This window comes from Amphiura filiformis, chromosome 18 (genome assembly GCF_039555335.1).
Source record: "Amphiura filiformis chromosome 18, Afil_fr2py, whole genome shotgun sequence".
Classification (NCBI taxonomy): Eukaryota; Metazoa; Echinodermata; class Ophiuroidea; order Amphilepidida; family Amphiuridae; genus Amphiura; species Amphiura filiformis.
Genome location: NC_092645.1, coordinates 46,778,542 through 46,794,544, shown reverse-complemented (window position 1 = coordinate 46,794,544; position 16,003 = coordinate 46,778,542). Strand labels below are relative to the sequence as shown.

The 16,003-nt window shown below is 38.3% G+C and overlaps 1 protein-coding gene across 1 annotated transcript in view; it reads left to right on the top strand.

Moving 5' to 3' along the window:
- The window catches only part of LOC140138737 (neurexin-1-like), a 121,542-nt gene that overhangs the window by 69,177 nt on the left and 36,362 nt on the right, over positions 1-16,003 (top strand). Inside the window, exons 18-20 of the mRNA XM_072160498.1 lie at positions 10,988-11,329; positions 12,779-13,549; positions 14,671-14,790. Coding sequence (XP_072016599.1) covers positions 10,988-11,329; positions 12,779-13,549; positions 14,671-14,790 — 1,233 coding nt within the window. The remainder of the gene's footprint in view (positions 1-10,987; positions 11,330-12,778; positions 13,550-14,670; positions 14,791-16,003) is intronic.

Below are 16,003 nucleotides of genomic sequence, written 5' to 3'. Positions count from 1 at the left end.
ATCCATGCACAAAGTTTGAAGAAAAATCAGTTTTTGAAGTCTGCCAACACTTATTTGATTTATACAGCAGACCAGTCTTAAGTCCGAGGTAACCCAAATGGAAAAAGTATATCGCATTATATTACATGTACCTCATTTGTAGGTGACATCCCAATGTGTATCTTCGCCATGTTTTACGAAGCTATATACCGTAAAATGGGGTAACTTCGGTCAGCAGGGGTAACTTTGGTCGGTCAAATATATTTTTCTAAATGGTCTTATTTTCGAACAGCAATATTGTTTTTAGTCATATTTGGTGTTATTTTGTTAAGAAATTAGCATTTTTTTACATATTTTTCAGAAAAATAAAAATCAATATTTGTGAGCAAGGATGTGTGCTTGCTTGATTAACTTTGCAAGGGGTCAAATGTCACAAAAAACAACAACTTGCTCATATATAACGAAGGTCAATTTTTTTGATTTTTTTTTCTTCGTGGAATGTAATACTCTGTCCAAAGTTGCCCCAAATGCGGGGTAACTTTGTTCAGGCTATTTTTAACCCCTAGGGCACCCTTAAAAAATTACTAAAAACATTTTTTTCAACATCAAGGTGAAGAAGGGAACCCTAATGTCACAAAAAGAGATAATTAGAAATATAATCGGATTTGTTTGGAAGCAGTGGTTTAAAAACTCTCCAAAGTGCCCAAAGTTACCCAATTTTACGCTACGCTTTACACAAATTTTATGGGAGTTGAAGCAGAACCCAGAGGCAGAGAGAATGAACCACAGTCATCGCGTAATTTTAACGCCCAACCCTTCCCTTATAACATATAGTAGCCTACAGGGCGCTAGTGTTGGAGACCTAAAAGAAGAAAAGCACTAGCCTGGGCAGCTTTCTGGAAACTGGAACGCCTTTGGAGAAGCCCGTCCCTGCCAATCGAAACAAAAATCAAGCTGTTTCAGACAACGTGTGTTACTGTCTTTCTGTACGGGTGCGAGTCATGGGTAATTACCAAGGACATGGAAAACAAGATCAATGCATTTGCAACATCTTGCTACAGAGTCATGTTAAACATCAAGCGTGTGGATCGGATTCCAAACGAAACCATCTACAACCTGACCAACACCACTCCACTGGTTGCCAGAGTCAAGATTCATCAACTCAAATTTCTCGGTCATATACTGCGTCTTGAAGATGGCGAGCCTGTGAAAGAATATGCGCTTTATATTCCACCACATGGGAAGAGGAAACCGGGACGGCCGCGCACACTGTACTTACAGTATGTCCAGCACCTCCTGGGAGATACTGAAGGGATGCTGCAGCCAAACAAAATTGTTTCGCTTGCCCAAGATCGCATTAGTTGGAGAAAGCTTGTAGTCGCCTGCTCCGCAGCCGACTGATGATGATGACAGGGCGCCATAGGTTTGGGATTTTTTTTTTGCTACAAATTATAGTGGAACCAATGTTTTTTTACATCCTGCTCCTGGAGCATGTTTATGTTGTCTGTACAATGATATAAATGAGAATGCCCCATGAGCATGATGTATCAAACAAATGTCAGGCTCAGCGATGGAAGGATAAACATTTAATTGGTTCCATTTTTCTATACCCCTGTGGTTCTGAGGGGTCGAAGTTCACAGTGGGGTCAAAACTTAAAATCAGCCCCATAATGTTGTATTGGCGGAATAAAAAAGTCTATTGTCATATTTTTCTACAGTGCTTAGTTCAGGTCGAATAGGTCAATGTCAAAATTTTCATACACACGGATCAAAATTTTAAAAAGGTCCGATTTCATCGAAACTGACTGGTGTCAAATTACTCCCTTTAACATAACTCCCAGTACTCCTCTCAAACATATTCTTAATTCACAATGTTCACAGTCATGACAGTGTAATTTCTATTGTCCTAGCGGGCCTTCAGATTTTATAATGCAGGCAAAGTCCAATAGAAATAATGTACATACATACATGCATAACCTTTGACCTATGATTTATTCCGATTCCGAGATTAAACATGCCTCAAACAAATTCTATTCTTATTCGTTTGTCGAGAGGAGTAATATTTGCGACAAAACGCGATTGAATCGGTGTATATTGAAAATAGCTCTGTAACTCCTAAACTAAGCACCCTAAATGAAAAATGACAATTGACTATTACATTCTTATTAATGAGAGGAACAGTTTTGATATATATTACAACATGATAGAACAACTTTTACATTTTGGCCTCATTCTGACCTCCGACCCCTCGTGGGAAGCATATGGGGCATAGAAAAAAATGGAACCAATTCTAGTTTTATCATTGGTTGCACTATATGTAGCAAGACAAATGTAGCAAGACAAAATGCTTTATACCCTTCATTAATATATTCTCGTTCATTATTTGGTTAAAAGAGTATCATGTGATCAAAAATAGTTTTGCTATTTTGCAAAGCAGTCAAAAAGCTGATTGATTGATGAGGGACTGAACGGGGTATACTCAAAGTATCTCCCCGGGAAATAGTTATACTATCTCCATCTGAGCGCGTATGACCTCATAGCCGCGTCGCAGTTCCTAGTGGTCGGAGCCATATCAGCTATCTTCAGTAGATGACATCTTTAGTAGATAGAAATGACCTTTAGTAGATAGCCATTACCTCTCTTCAGTAGATGTCAATGACTTCGCATGGTCATCAGATATCTTATATAGGTAGATAGCAATGACTTCACAGAGCTATCATGGATCAGAAGCTAGAAATGTTGCTACCTGTCACTTTGCCCCCCCCACGTTTTCTAAATTGGCAAATATCAAGTTTGCAATTGATACAGGGCCCTAATCCTAACCCCGAATCTAACCTTAAACCCTAACCCTAAGCCCTAACCATAAATCGTAACCATAAGTCCCAAACCCTAATCCCTAACCTCAAGCAGCGACATTACCATTAGGCTCTGAAAATCCTAATCTGAATCCCCTATCCTAAGCCATGAACATAAGTCCCTAACCCTAAACCCTAACAAATGCGGTGGGTATAAGCACTATATTTAGCAGTGCAGCGTGTAGGCCTCATGTAGGGGGCAAAATGGCAGGGAGGCGAAGTGTCCTGTTTCCCTTTAGTAGATGTGTGGCTGGACACTATCTTTAGGGTCAGTCCATGTCAAAACAGACTGTACACCCACCATCTTGGATGGTGCTCTCCTTTGGCTCAGGGGTACCTTTCATGGATCCCTAGGTCACAAGAAAAAAATTCAAATTCCATTTCGTTTGCGAATGGCGGGCCATCAAAGTTTGGCGACCTTGACCAAAATTGGGAATTTAAGGGGTCCAATTTCCCGTCCAAATGACAAAGTGCTCTCTTTGAGGGTCATTTTCTTCTTAATTGAATCAGTTGTGACCCTCTTTTTGAATGTGGTCACTCACTGGCTGTGTCTGATTTTGACCCACCCCCCCCCATAAAATCCCTGAAGAAAATTAAATTTTGCCGCCCCTTCGTCAACAGCCCGAAAAGGTGGATCCAATTTTTTTTTCGGTGGTTTGAATAGGCGCTAGCGCCCCAAAAGCAACACATTTTGATGTATAGTACCATTTTTTCACAATATTTTATACTTTTTCAAATTTTTCCGCCCTTTTTTCTTTACTAATTCTTTTTGCCGCCCCTTCGTTTTGCCGCCCCCTGTTTTGGCCGCCCCAAAGCCCCCCCAAAAAAAAAAAAAAAATATGCGCATGATGATCCTGCTGAACACATCTACTGGGTGTATTTGTCATTGCCTAGCTGGGGGTCAGTTTGTTCTTACAGCTTGCAACAAATCTCTGTGCATGTGGGCATGTACCATAATGGAAACTTGATAATGCTAGATGCAAACCCGGCCATAAAGATTTCACACCACCAAATAGTATATATGGTTGTGCGCCCTTGAATTTCACTTCTCAGAAAAACCCATTGATTGAATTTAAGCATTAAAATGAGCAGAAATTTGCATAATTTTAGCCAAATTTGGATTGGTCATGATAAGTAATATTAATTCCTGCAAGTGTACCACAGATGGGAGAGATCGAATAACTTTTAATGATTTTAAGCAGCCTTTTCTTTACAGAAACACCGGCGTGGTTTTGCCTGAAAAATAGGAAATTCCCAGACATCGTAGATTTGAGGGCCAGTCGTAAAAAATAATGACGGTCAACCTATATTTTTTCCCAGCCAGAGGGATCAGGCAAGGGCTGATTTCAACCATCATAGCTGTCGCTTAAAACTGAATCGCTCCTGTGAAGAAAAAATGACGTTTTCTTAAGGCAAATTTAGCACATATCTCTATGGGACTCTGATTTGGTGGTGTGAGATCATAAGGGCCCATAAAATTTGACGGTTCACCTCTGGTTACCTAGCTGGGGGGGTTCTAATGCTATCTGATGCTTCTTTCACCCCCAGCTAGGTATTCTAATGCTATCCGATTAGCTAATTTTCTATTGTTCCTCACAAAGCATTGCACAGTTGACAAACCTTAAACTGTTCGATACCTTTACAAGTAATAGGAACTCAAGATAAAAAAACACCCAAAAACACATGACACATTGATTGGTAAAGCGGTGATTTGCTTAACTCCAAAGGACATTGTTAGAGGGCGCAAACATGTTTCAACATCGACAGATTCGGAATAGAGAACCTTTTTCATAATTCGGAATAGAGATCACGGTGACTCATTTCGGAATACTGAACCGTTTTTAGTTTTCGGTATGGAGAACCTTTTTTTTCATATTCGGAATAGAGAACCTTTTCTTATATTCGGAGTAGAGAACACGGTGACTTGTTTCGGATTAAAGAACCTTTATTCGTTTTCGGAATAGAGAACCCATATTTGAATATTCGGAATAGAGAACCTTCTTTTATATTCGGAATAGAGAACCTTTCTATTTTCGGAATAGAGAACCTGTTTGTGTTTTGGGGATTTTCGGAATAGCGAACCTTCGTAGTAGAGAACCCTTATTTCGGAATAGCGAACCTTTAATTACATTCGGAATAGCGAATGGTAAAATTACACGTTCGGAAAAGCGGACCTTCGGAATAGCGAACCTTCGGAATGGCGGACCTTCGGAGTAGCGAGAGGACCCCGAATTTTCTCATATTCAGAACTCTCACAGTTCAATGTCACCAATATCAGGTGAAAATATATGATTTAGATGCCAAATGATCAAAAATGCAACATAGGTTGACCTGAGACTTTTCTTGTTTTAACGCACTGAACCGTAAACACCTTAAAATGACAGTGCGCCCTCGAAGCTGAAAGACAATATGATAGGGCGACTATTTACTAAAAACCGAAGCCGTGCGTATGAATTTTGGTACTATTATATCAAAAATGTCATATAATGAGAGAAAATGTACCATTTTGAAGCATCAAACTCTAAAAAGTACTTTTTGGCTATATAACTTGATCAATTTCAGCGATTTTAATGCAGTCTTTTCGAATGCTATGAAAACAAATAGTTCCTCGTCGTATTTCAATGTATCGCCCAGGCCTATTGGTGGTCTTTAACCAGTACGTACGGCGTGCGGGACGGTGATATACACAACAAAGGGTCGTACCACAACATGACCGAAGGAGTGGTACGTATTGGCGACATGTGCGGTGGTAGTAAATTCCAATTTTCTTTGCTTTGCCGTAGTTGTTCGGCTCCAAATTAAAAGGGGGTATATCTGACAGTAAAACCTAACATTTTATGGCAAATCTATTTTGTTTGAAAATGTTATAATATGGCTTTAAAGACCGAGCTAGTCCATATCAGCTCACAATTTGTCAAGTCTCTGCCCTTTCCCAAAATTACAATGTATACATCGGTAATGGACATAATCAACATCTGCCAGAAATCTTGGTGTCATTTTTGACAAATCATTGGATATGAAGGATCATGTCAAGAACTTGGTCCGCGCAGCAACTTTTGTGATCTACCGCATTGGCAAATTACGACATTACCTTGATCGCCCAACAGTTGAACGTTTAGTACACCCGTTTGTGACTTCGCGGCTAGATTCCTGTAATGCTCTGCTGTATGGCCTTCACGAGAAGGAAATTTCAAAGATACAAAGGGTGCAAAATACAGCTGCTAGACTTGTCACTAGGTGTAAAAAGCAAAAACATATAAAGCTTGTTCTCAGGGACCTCACTGGCTACCCGTGCAACAGCGAATCAGGTATAAGGTTGCCTTACTTACATTCAAGACTCTGCACGGTACAGCGCCTACATACATCGCTGAGGTAGTTGAGGAGCACAAGCCAAGAAGGGCCATGAGATCGGCTTCTGAGGTGCGCCTATGCCCTCCTAAGTCTCCCCAAACTAAGTTATGGTGAAAGGGCTTTTGCTGTGGCAGCACCTACTGTATGGAACAAGCTACCCTGCAATTTCTAGTCAAAGTGCTTTCAAGAAAGGTCTCAAAACACACCTTTTTAATAACCCTTTTAAACGTCGTTTGTGACTTTTTATCATGGGCAATAACGGGGAATATCATGGGCAATAACGGGGAATGCCGTTCTTTTATCTTCCTTTGGTGTTTTTTTGCTGTTCACTGCGTTTTAAAAGATATTGTTTTGTTATGATAATGAAATTTTTTGATGTTGTTGCTATTTTTGTTTTTGTATATTCTTTTTTGACGTTAACTTGGTTGTTTACCTACTTCATGAGAACTGTTTATTTTGCTCTCGATGTTATTTTGCTCTCGATGTTATTTTGCCTATTCTGATGTGGGAGTAAATGTTCTTATGTTCTTTGCTCGGTTTTGTGATCGCTTTTCCAAGATTACTCCTGACAAACTGCACAGCATGAGCTTTAATTGGTGTATTTTTACCTTGTTATTTTACCATTGTACATTTTTGCTAAATAGTGTTAATGTTTTATCTTAGCGAAATTATTTATTGTAATTTTATAGTTGTATTTTGTTTACTTGTAAAGCGCCTTGTGGTTGCGTGCAATATAAGAATTGGAAAAGAATTAGGCTAATTTATACTGCATAGCATTTCTATCCTATGTAACATTTGGTGTAGGAAAGAAGAGACTACCATACATATTTCTGGTGAAACAGATTTGATATATAGTAATATTACCATAGTTTATTTATACTTAATTGCTAGTGAACCTAAATATTTACCCTCGGCGTGATCGGTCAAAAAATAGATTTTGCTCAAACTTATTTTGATGAAAGGTACTTGGGCACTAACACCTTGAGTGGCAATGAAAAAGTCAATTTTCACTTGTTGCCATGGTAACAGGCAAAAAAGCAAATTTCCTTGTTTTGACCTGTTTTTAGCAATTTTAATGTTGAAAATTGCCACATTTCGATCTATGGGCTTTCTCATGCATGCAAAATATTTAATCCCAGGTGGCCATAATGGGGTGTAAATACATCCGGCAACACGGTAGTTTTCAGTTTCGCCAAAAATGACAAAATATGACCCTTTTCACTCGCAAAAACGGGGAATTGCCAGGGGTGTGAGAGAGTTGCCCCTCTTTGTGGGCATGCAAGACACATTAGCCCACAATAATCCGGTGTTAGAACTTTGGGCAAAGGTACTTTGTTAAAGCAGTGTTGCTAGGTAGTAGCACAATTTTCAATATTTTGCCAAATAACAAAATGTCACATAATATAAAGGTTTTTGAGTATATTTTGTACCTTAAATTGATTTTAACATATATATTCAATTACAAACAATACATTTGTGTCTCTATAATGCTAAATACTTAGGTACTTTGACTACCTTCAATAAATATCAAGTAGTGTTGCCATATTGGGTAACTCATCAATAAACACAATGCATCATCTAGCCGGCAAAACCTGCAAATGTTACGTTTGGCAAGTATCTAATATCAACAGAATATACTGCAATTGCAACTAAATTTGGTTCATACCTTGACCGTGAGAAGCTTAATATAATGATGATGTTCAAGGTTGCATAATTATTGATGTCTAAGGTCATTTGAGGTCAACCTATACAATAAGCTGTAAATGGCAAAACTGGGCCCACAAGTGTAAAAGTCAGCAGTGGAAATTTAAAGACACAACTTTTTTTGGCATGGGATGAAATAAGATAGTAGTATGGGTTTTCTTTTTTAATTTCGCGCAAAGTCAGTTAGCGTTAAGGCGGGTCGGAGGAGAGCATGACATATGCCTACATAGCGATATTTGCACTCAATATTGAGACAAATAACGCTCAACACACAAGAAGAATGGTATGCTTGATATAAGGGATGATATTTCCGCCGTATGTAGATGATTTTTCTCGAAAGGGGAAAATGCCCCAAACTTTCATTTTGATGTATTATTGGACTTAACTGAAGAACCACAAGACCCATGCATGTAATATAGTCCTGGACTCAATTCCTATAAGATTGATGTATTTTATATTAAGAATTACATTGCAGTTTTCTAGTTAAATGGCTTAAATAGGAAAAATATAGCTCCTGCCATCTGACTCACCTTAACATGTATGCTTCTTGAGCACACTGTATAATATACCATCATCTGAATTATATACTCAATGACAATTTATGAACACCCAAAAGCCAAGATGGCCGCCTGAGCCATTTTGAAAAATTAAGTTTTGAACCAGAGCACCTATAAGCTTGTACAAAGACACTTTTTTAGATAAGTGTACCACAAGGATTTCAAATCTGACATTACTTTAACACTACCCCATCATTTTTAGCCAGAAATCCAAGATGGCACAAAATAAGTTTAGGGTCAGAGCACAAATACACTTTTTTGGGTAAGTCCACCCCAAGGATTAGGCATCTAAACCCCAGATAAGGGGCCATAACCCCAGAAAAGAGACGTAAACCCAAGATAAGGCACCTAAACTCCAGATAAGGCACCTTAACCCCAGATAAGGAACGTAAACCCTGGATAAGGCATCTAATTCCCATATAAGGTGCCTTAACACCAGATAAGGGGTGTAAACCCAAGGTAAGGCAGCCTAAACTCCAGATAAGACACCTTAAACCCAGGTAAGGGACATAAATCTAGGCTAATGCATTCTAAACACAAGGTGCATTAACCCCAGATAAGGGACGTTAACTGGGAATAACGCAGTCTAAACCCCAGATAAGGCACCTAAACCCCAGATAAGGATGTAAATACCAGGTAAGGCAGTGTAAACCCCAAATAATGCGCCTTAACCCTAGATAAGGAACGCAAACCCCAGATAAGGCATCAATCCAAACCCCAGATAAAGCAACTAAACCCAAATAAGGCACCTTAACCCCACATAAGAGACGTAAATCACTGATAAGGCAGTCTATACCACAAATACTCCAGATAAGGAACGTAAACCCAAGAAGATAGGAACGTAAACCCAAGATAAGGCATCTAAACACCAGGGCCCAGATAAGGTGCCTGAAACCCAGATAAGGTCCGTAAACCCCAGATTAAGTGACGTAAACCTCAGATGAGGCGGAAATGACATATTAATTTTATGCTTCCATATCCATTTTAGAATTAGCCAAAAAAAGTGGTTAATTCATGATCCTAGGTTTTCCCAGTCAAAAGTTACGTTTCCCATCTACCAAATGGGGGCCCATCTTGGATTTCTGGCCAAAAAATGTGTTATAACGTCAAACTAATGTCAGATTTGGAATCCTTTGGGTTAACATATTTACACACAATTTTAATGTGATTTTTTGGTCAAAAATGGCCTAAAAGTGGGGTCGCTGAACGGTGTTGCGATATCTATATTCTACATGTATGGTGATCGTGGCCTGCAAGCTGATGCAGAGGGCCGTGTTCAGGTGAAATTGGTCGCCAATATCCAGAATAATTGGTTTTTAAAAATGTGTATAAAGTATAGGATGGAAGATTCTCAAAGCATAATAATGACCTACATCGGGTACCAATGGCAAATTGGCATTACCAGTATTGGACTGCTTGTATGAGACAAAATGTTACTCAAATCTAAAATAGCAGTTAAGGATGCTGCATTGTGTTTGTTGATTTGTTACCATGCATGGCAACACTTCTTGATATTTATTGAAAGTACACAAGTATCCGGGACAAGTATTTAGCACTAGGAAGATACAAAAATAATGTTTGTGGTTGACAATGAATGTTAAAATTAGTTAATTTGAGCTACAAACCAACTGAAAAATCTTAAACATCTAACCTATTGTTATTGGTAAAAAATTATGCTTCGAGCTGGCAACACTGCTTTAACAAGGTACCTTTGCCCAAACTTCTGACACCAGATTATAGGCCAATGTGCCCTGCATGTCCACATAGAAGGACAATTCTCTCAGACCCCTGGCAATTCCCCTTTTTTGAGAGTGAAAAGTGTCATATTTTGCCATTTTTGGAGAAACTGAAAACTACAGTGTTGCCAGATGTATTTACACCCCTTTATAGCCACATGGGATTAAATCTTCTGCATGCATGAGAAAGCCAAAGGATCAAAGTTTATTAATCGAAAACAAAAATAGGTGTACTTTTTGAATTGTATGAATGGGAGCTGATCCAAACGTGCCCATTTTTGATTTTCAGCCTTAAAATTGCTAAAAAAGAGCGAACACATGGAAATTTTGATTTTGGGTTGTTACCATGGCAACAAGCAAAATTTGAATTTTTCATCGTCACTCCGAGTGAGAGTGTTCAAAGTACCTTTCATCAAAAAAAGTTAGAGCAAAATATATTTTTGACCAATCACGCCTACGGTAACTAGTTAGGTGCATCCGCAATTAAAACTTAAAAGGGCATTCCTTAATCCACAGCCTCATCCCCCACTTTAATTTCGTTTAGCAAAAATATCGTGAAATTTGAATTTCTTTCTGATATACCAGAACGAAATTACAACAGTGGCCTATTGATCAGTGTAATGCACATAACTCATGCATAACTCGCAAACGCCAAATCGGAATCAACTGAAATTTTGGGAATAAACTTTTTTCGTGGATATCTACTGAAAAATGTCATAAAAAGATGACGCTAGGATCATGAAATCCACCTTTAAATGATATAATAAGATGTAAGTTTTGGTCAATGTTGTATTTTCATTCCTAGAATATGTACTAAGAAGAGTTGCCCGGCTATCATTCAACGGACATCAGTACATGAAAATCATCCTTCCGGACATCACTCGCAGTAAAGCAGAGGATATAAGGCTACGCTTTAAGACAAGACACCCAAATGGGGTCTTGGTAGCTACGACATCCGACGGAGTCATCGATTTACTTATGATAGAGCTTACAAACGGGAGGCTGCGAGTATCTGCAAACTACGGTCAAGGGCTCACGTCAATAACGGCGGGAACACATTTGGACGACAATAGGTGGCATACGATTCATATGGAAAGGAATAAAGATTCACTGACATTAATCGTGGATGACGTAGATCGTGCTGATGGTGTGTTTAGTATATCTTTTTCTATTTGGGAGTGGCTGGGGTCAGTGGCGGCGCTACGGGGGTGCAAGAGTGGCATCCCCAATATCCCCCTAATTTGCTCCCCCACTTTTGAGGCAAAACCCCCAAAATACGTAAATTTCCACTTTTTGCGGCAATTTTAGGGAAAATTTGTCGATTTTGCCCCCCTGAAATTCACTTGACCCCATACCACCCCCCCCCCTCGAAAAAAATCCTGGTGCCTCCACTGGTCGGGATCCTTTCAGGAATGTCATCCTGGTGTAAAACTTGCAAAGAAGTTTTCCACCATGCAGTTGACTGACTGAGTTGGAAGGTAAAGCATTTCAACTGTGTTTTGTTTAACCACCCGTAAAACCCTCAGCTGATATATAATTGCCTTTAACAAATATCTTGCACCCTTAAGTTGATTTTACTGCCAACAAAATGTCAGCCTTATTTTAAACTATAGATATTTAATATTCTATAGCTCACCTGTAATGGGTTTGAGCACTCTAAATTCCAAAGTTAGTCACTTGTAAAGTATAATATTCAAACCTAGTAGAAATTATAATAGTCATTTAAACATACCCATTAATGCAGCATTTTTCATCATAAAATTCAGTTTCAGGTTTAATTTGATACAGTAATTAATATTCATCTTCATTGCGGATAATTTGAACAAAGTAAATAAATCTGATATAGTTTATTTCAAAGTATATTTGGATTTTTTTTTACAATGTGTGATCATGAATTACACAGAAGTTCATGTGGGTACACTATGACCACAGATATTGCTGTGAACGCATGTGTAATTTAACAGAACATCTTTTAATTGCACACAAGCGATTGGTGAAACTTAATGCTTGAGTATACCATTCTGCTCTCCCAAATATATGATAAAGAAATGTATATCATGTTTTGTGCAAGCCACTGAGAATAACTTTAATTTGTACCTTCGTGTACTGGTTCGTTAAAGGTGGGTGGTCTGATTCATTGAAAGTGGGTGCTCTGCATTTTCATAGCGTGTTTCCTATCTTACATGGAGGCCCTATCACCAAACACTTTTGATTCCAACTTTGCTGAAGAAAAAAAAGGTTTATTACAAAAGTCTATAGAACAACACCGGCAGTGTACTACAATGTGAAATTAAGCTATCACCTTTTTTTATTTAAATAATATCCATACAGTGGTGTAGCGTGGGTCATCCGATTAGGGGGTACCGACTACGATTGTGGGCACCGGATCTGACGGGGGAGGGGCACAGGCCGTGTTTTGGCAATTTTCCTTGATTTTATGTTATCAAAGAGTAAAAAGAAATATTATCATGTATTTTAAGCAACGAGATAAATCAGTTTTAAAGAAGATTGATACAGCTAACAGTACCCATAGAGTACAGTGTAACAGTATTCATGTGAGACTTTCCCATTTTGTCTTTTTTATGTGTTATATTAGTTGGAGATGATTTTGAAGCCGGTATACTTGATTATCGATACATCGAGGTTGGTGCTATCTCGGATACGGCAAATTTTGAGGAAACGCCATTGAATTTTCAAGGACACATGGACCAATTCTTTTACAATAATCAAGCTTACTTTGATTTAGCGAGAGAAAACTTAACCAGCGGTTATGAATTGACTGCTCAGTTTGGCGATAGGATCACGCAAAGGCCCATACGTGAATCGTTCACTTTCTTGACAAAAGAGGTCCATGTTCAACTCCCTACTCCAGCCACCTACGAACCGCATCTCACTATGTTTTTCCAGTTCAAAACAACAGAAGCTAATGGACTATTAATATATTGTGGAGAACAGGGGGATGACTTCATTGCAATAGAACTAGTAGAGGCTCGTATACATTATGTGTTTGATTTAGGTGGCGGACATACAGTATTGAAAGCCGACACAAGAACCTCATTAAATGATAACCTATGGCACGAAGTGTCCATCTCTAGGGATAGTAGGCATAGACATGTACTAATAGTAGATGACAGTGCAACTATAGCGATGTCTGGTCCCCTTTCGTCACGGTATCTGTACCTTACAGAGAACATTTTCATAGGAGGTGTAGAAGAGTTCCGCTACCAGCATCTTCCTATGATGGTCGAATCAAAACAGGGGTTTCAAGGATGTTTTGCTTCCTTGGAAATCAATGGAGACCACCAGAATATACTTGATACAGCAGTCAGTATAGATTCTAAGGATGAAATTGTTAATGGATGTGAAGGTTGGTCTCAATACTAAGCATGTTTGTTTTTGTTTTCAATTCTGATCTAGGTGCTACAGTGTTAGATATATATTGAATCTTAAAGTTTAGGATTCTTCATGCTCTTGTAATTTTATCTTACACAATTCCAGAACTGTTTATATTTTAAACTTTTGAGAAATTCAGAATGCTTTTATTTAAAAAAAATTGATTTAATTCAATATGTATCATCAGTTGATCATAATTATTAATCAAAACTATTTTTCTTGTGAACTAATGAACCAAAAGACAGCAAAATATTTAAAAATATCATGGCTATGTTCTCAAAATATAGTATAAGGAGGAGTGGCATACCAGAGTATAAAATTGTGCCGAAATCATGGTACTGAATTTAAGGTATAGATTTAGAGCAATGTCCTTCTAAAGTACTTCAACAAACTCGTTGCTTAACATAATAGATGATAAAAACACAGCCAAAATAAAAATTCTCCACTAGTTTCATCCCCCATTTAATCAGAGTCTGATGAGTTTATGGTAAAATAATTCATATGATAATTTTCTATACACTTTCCTTCAAAGGTTGATACCAAATTTGATATAAAAAGTTTAATCATCGTGAGCACAGGAACCGTTGTTTGGAAATTCGTGATATTTTAAAAATGACATAGGGAATTCTATCACGTAGCGGAGCTAGCGTGAGTTCCAAGAATTACGTCGCCTGAATAGGCCGGCAGGTTAAAGGTTTACCCATGCATGTCAAAATGCAAATCAAATACCCCGCTCTTTCAATTGTGCGGCGCAGGCAAGTGAACAATGATTCCTGTACGGGTTGCTTCAGGCCACATAATAAGCTGATACCATGCACTGGCGTTTTGCGTGGTCAATATGTAATTTGTCATTTTTTAAATTGCACGGATTTCCAAACAACGGCTCCTATGCTCACGATGATTAAACTTTTGATATCAAATTTGGTATCAATCTTCGAAGGAAAGTGTATAAAAAATTACTATATAAATTATTTTACCATAAACTCATCAGACTCTGATTAAATGGGGATGGAACTAGTGGAGACTTTTTATTTTTGCTGTGTTTACTTAGTATCACAAGCCTTACACTGATTGATGCAAATTTAATTTACCTAGATCAATCACAGCAGTGCGATAATCATGGGTGTGAAAACGGTGGAGTGTGTGTACCAGGCTGGAACAGCTACACATGCAACTGTGATATGACCAGTTTCATGGGAGACACCTGTACAAATGGTAAGTCAAGCTAGATTTACTTAAAGCCATAATGGATGATATGCACCACAGCCACACCCTAAATTCTACGTTTTGCATGATTGTAATGCCCAAACGGTGTACTAAAATATCATAATTATGTGTTAGATTAAGCCTGGAGTGCTATAATTACAATAACATTGAAGAGGTTTTTTTTTATAATAAAAGCGGGATCCCAGATTTATTTGCTGTGTTCACCCATTGAAATATTAGTGATGGCTGAAATGCCCGGGGATCTTGGATTCTGGTTAGGTATCCATGCTCGATCCGTTTCAAATTCCAAACATCTCTTCTAGTCCCGCTAGGGATATCAAATTCATCTCTTCTATAGTTTCCAAAGGGATATCATATTTGGACTCACTGGAACTCCCGGTGAAAGTGGTTCGCTTATGGGTATGTTTTTTGTACAGAAATCTTGTCCCGCTAGGGGTATGTTTTATAGAAATCTGATCCCGCTAGGGGTATATTTTTACTTAAAACTAGTCTCTGTAGGGCTTACCTCCAGGAACAACGGATCTAGTATGGGCTCACAGAAAATCCTTGAGAACCTCCCCCAGGCTGAAATGTCTTATGCATGTGTGAATCGTTGACTCATAAACTGTGCATATATCATTATTTGTGATGCGATCAAGCAAAATCAGTCGGAACTCGGAAATATTAAATTTTCAGTTTCTTATATGATAGTAAAAAGCATTTACAAAGCTGCAGTTTGCAGAAAACCCCATTGAAATTGAACAACCAGTTCCAAAGAAACGAGCAATTAAAGAGTTTCCAAAACAATATGAAACAAAGGGAAATATTCCCTTTGTTTGGCTATATCTCAAAATCAATATTTCCGAGTTCCGTCTTTACTTATACGTCTTATCCATACGTCATTGTGGTTTCCTCCACTCAATAATGATCCGTAACTTTTACAAAGGATTTCAGAGCTTGCTTTTTTGTTATATGCGCAAACCTTTCCTATTTTATATGTGCAAGATTGTTTGTACACATCCCCAGGTGAATGAATGTGAAAAGAGAGTATCGCACGAGTATATTGTGCAGACTTAAAGGAAATCTCTACCATAAAACTAGACAATGGCTAGTTATATACCCCTAAATTAAACACACCAGACGGTCTATGAATTTCGGAATATTCCTAACAAAGAAAAAGCACTTTTAATCCTCCGTTTCTGCGATTCAAGGAAGCCGTCAT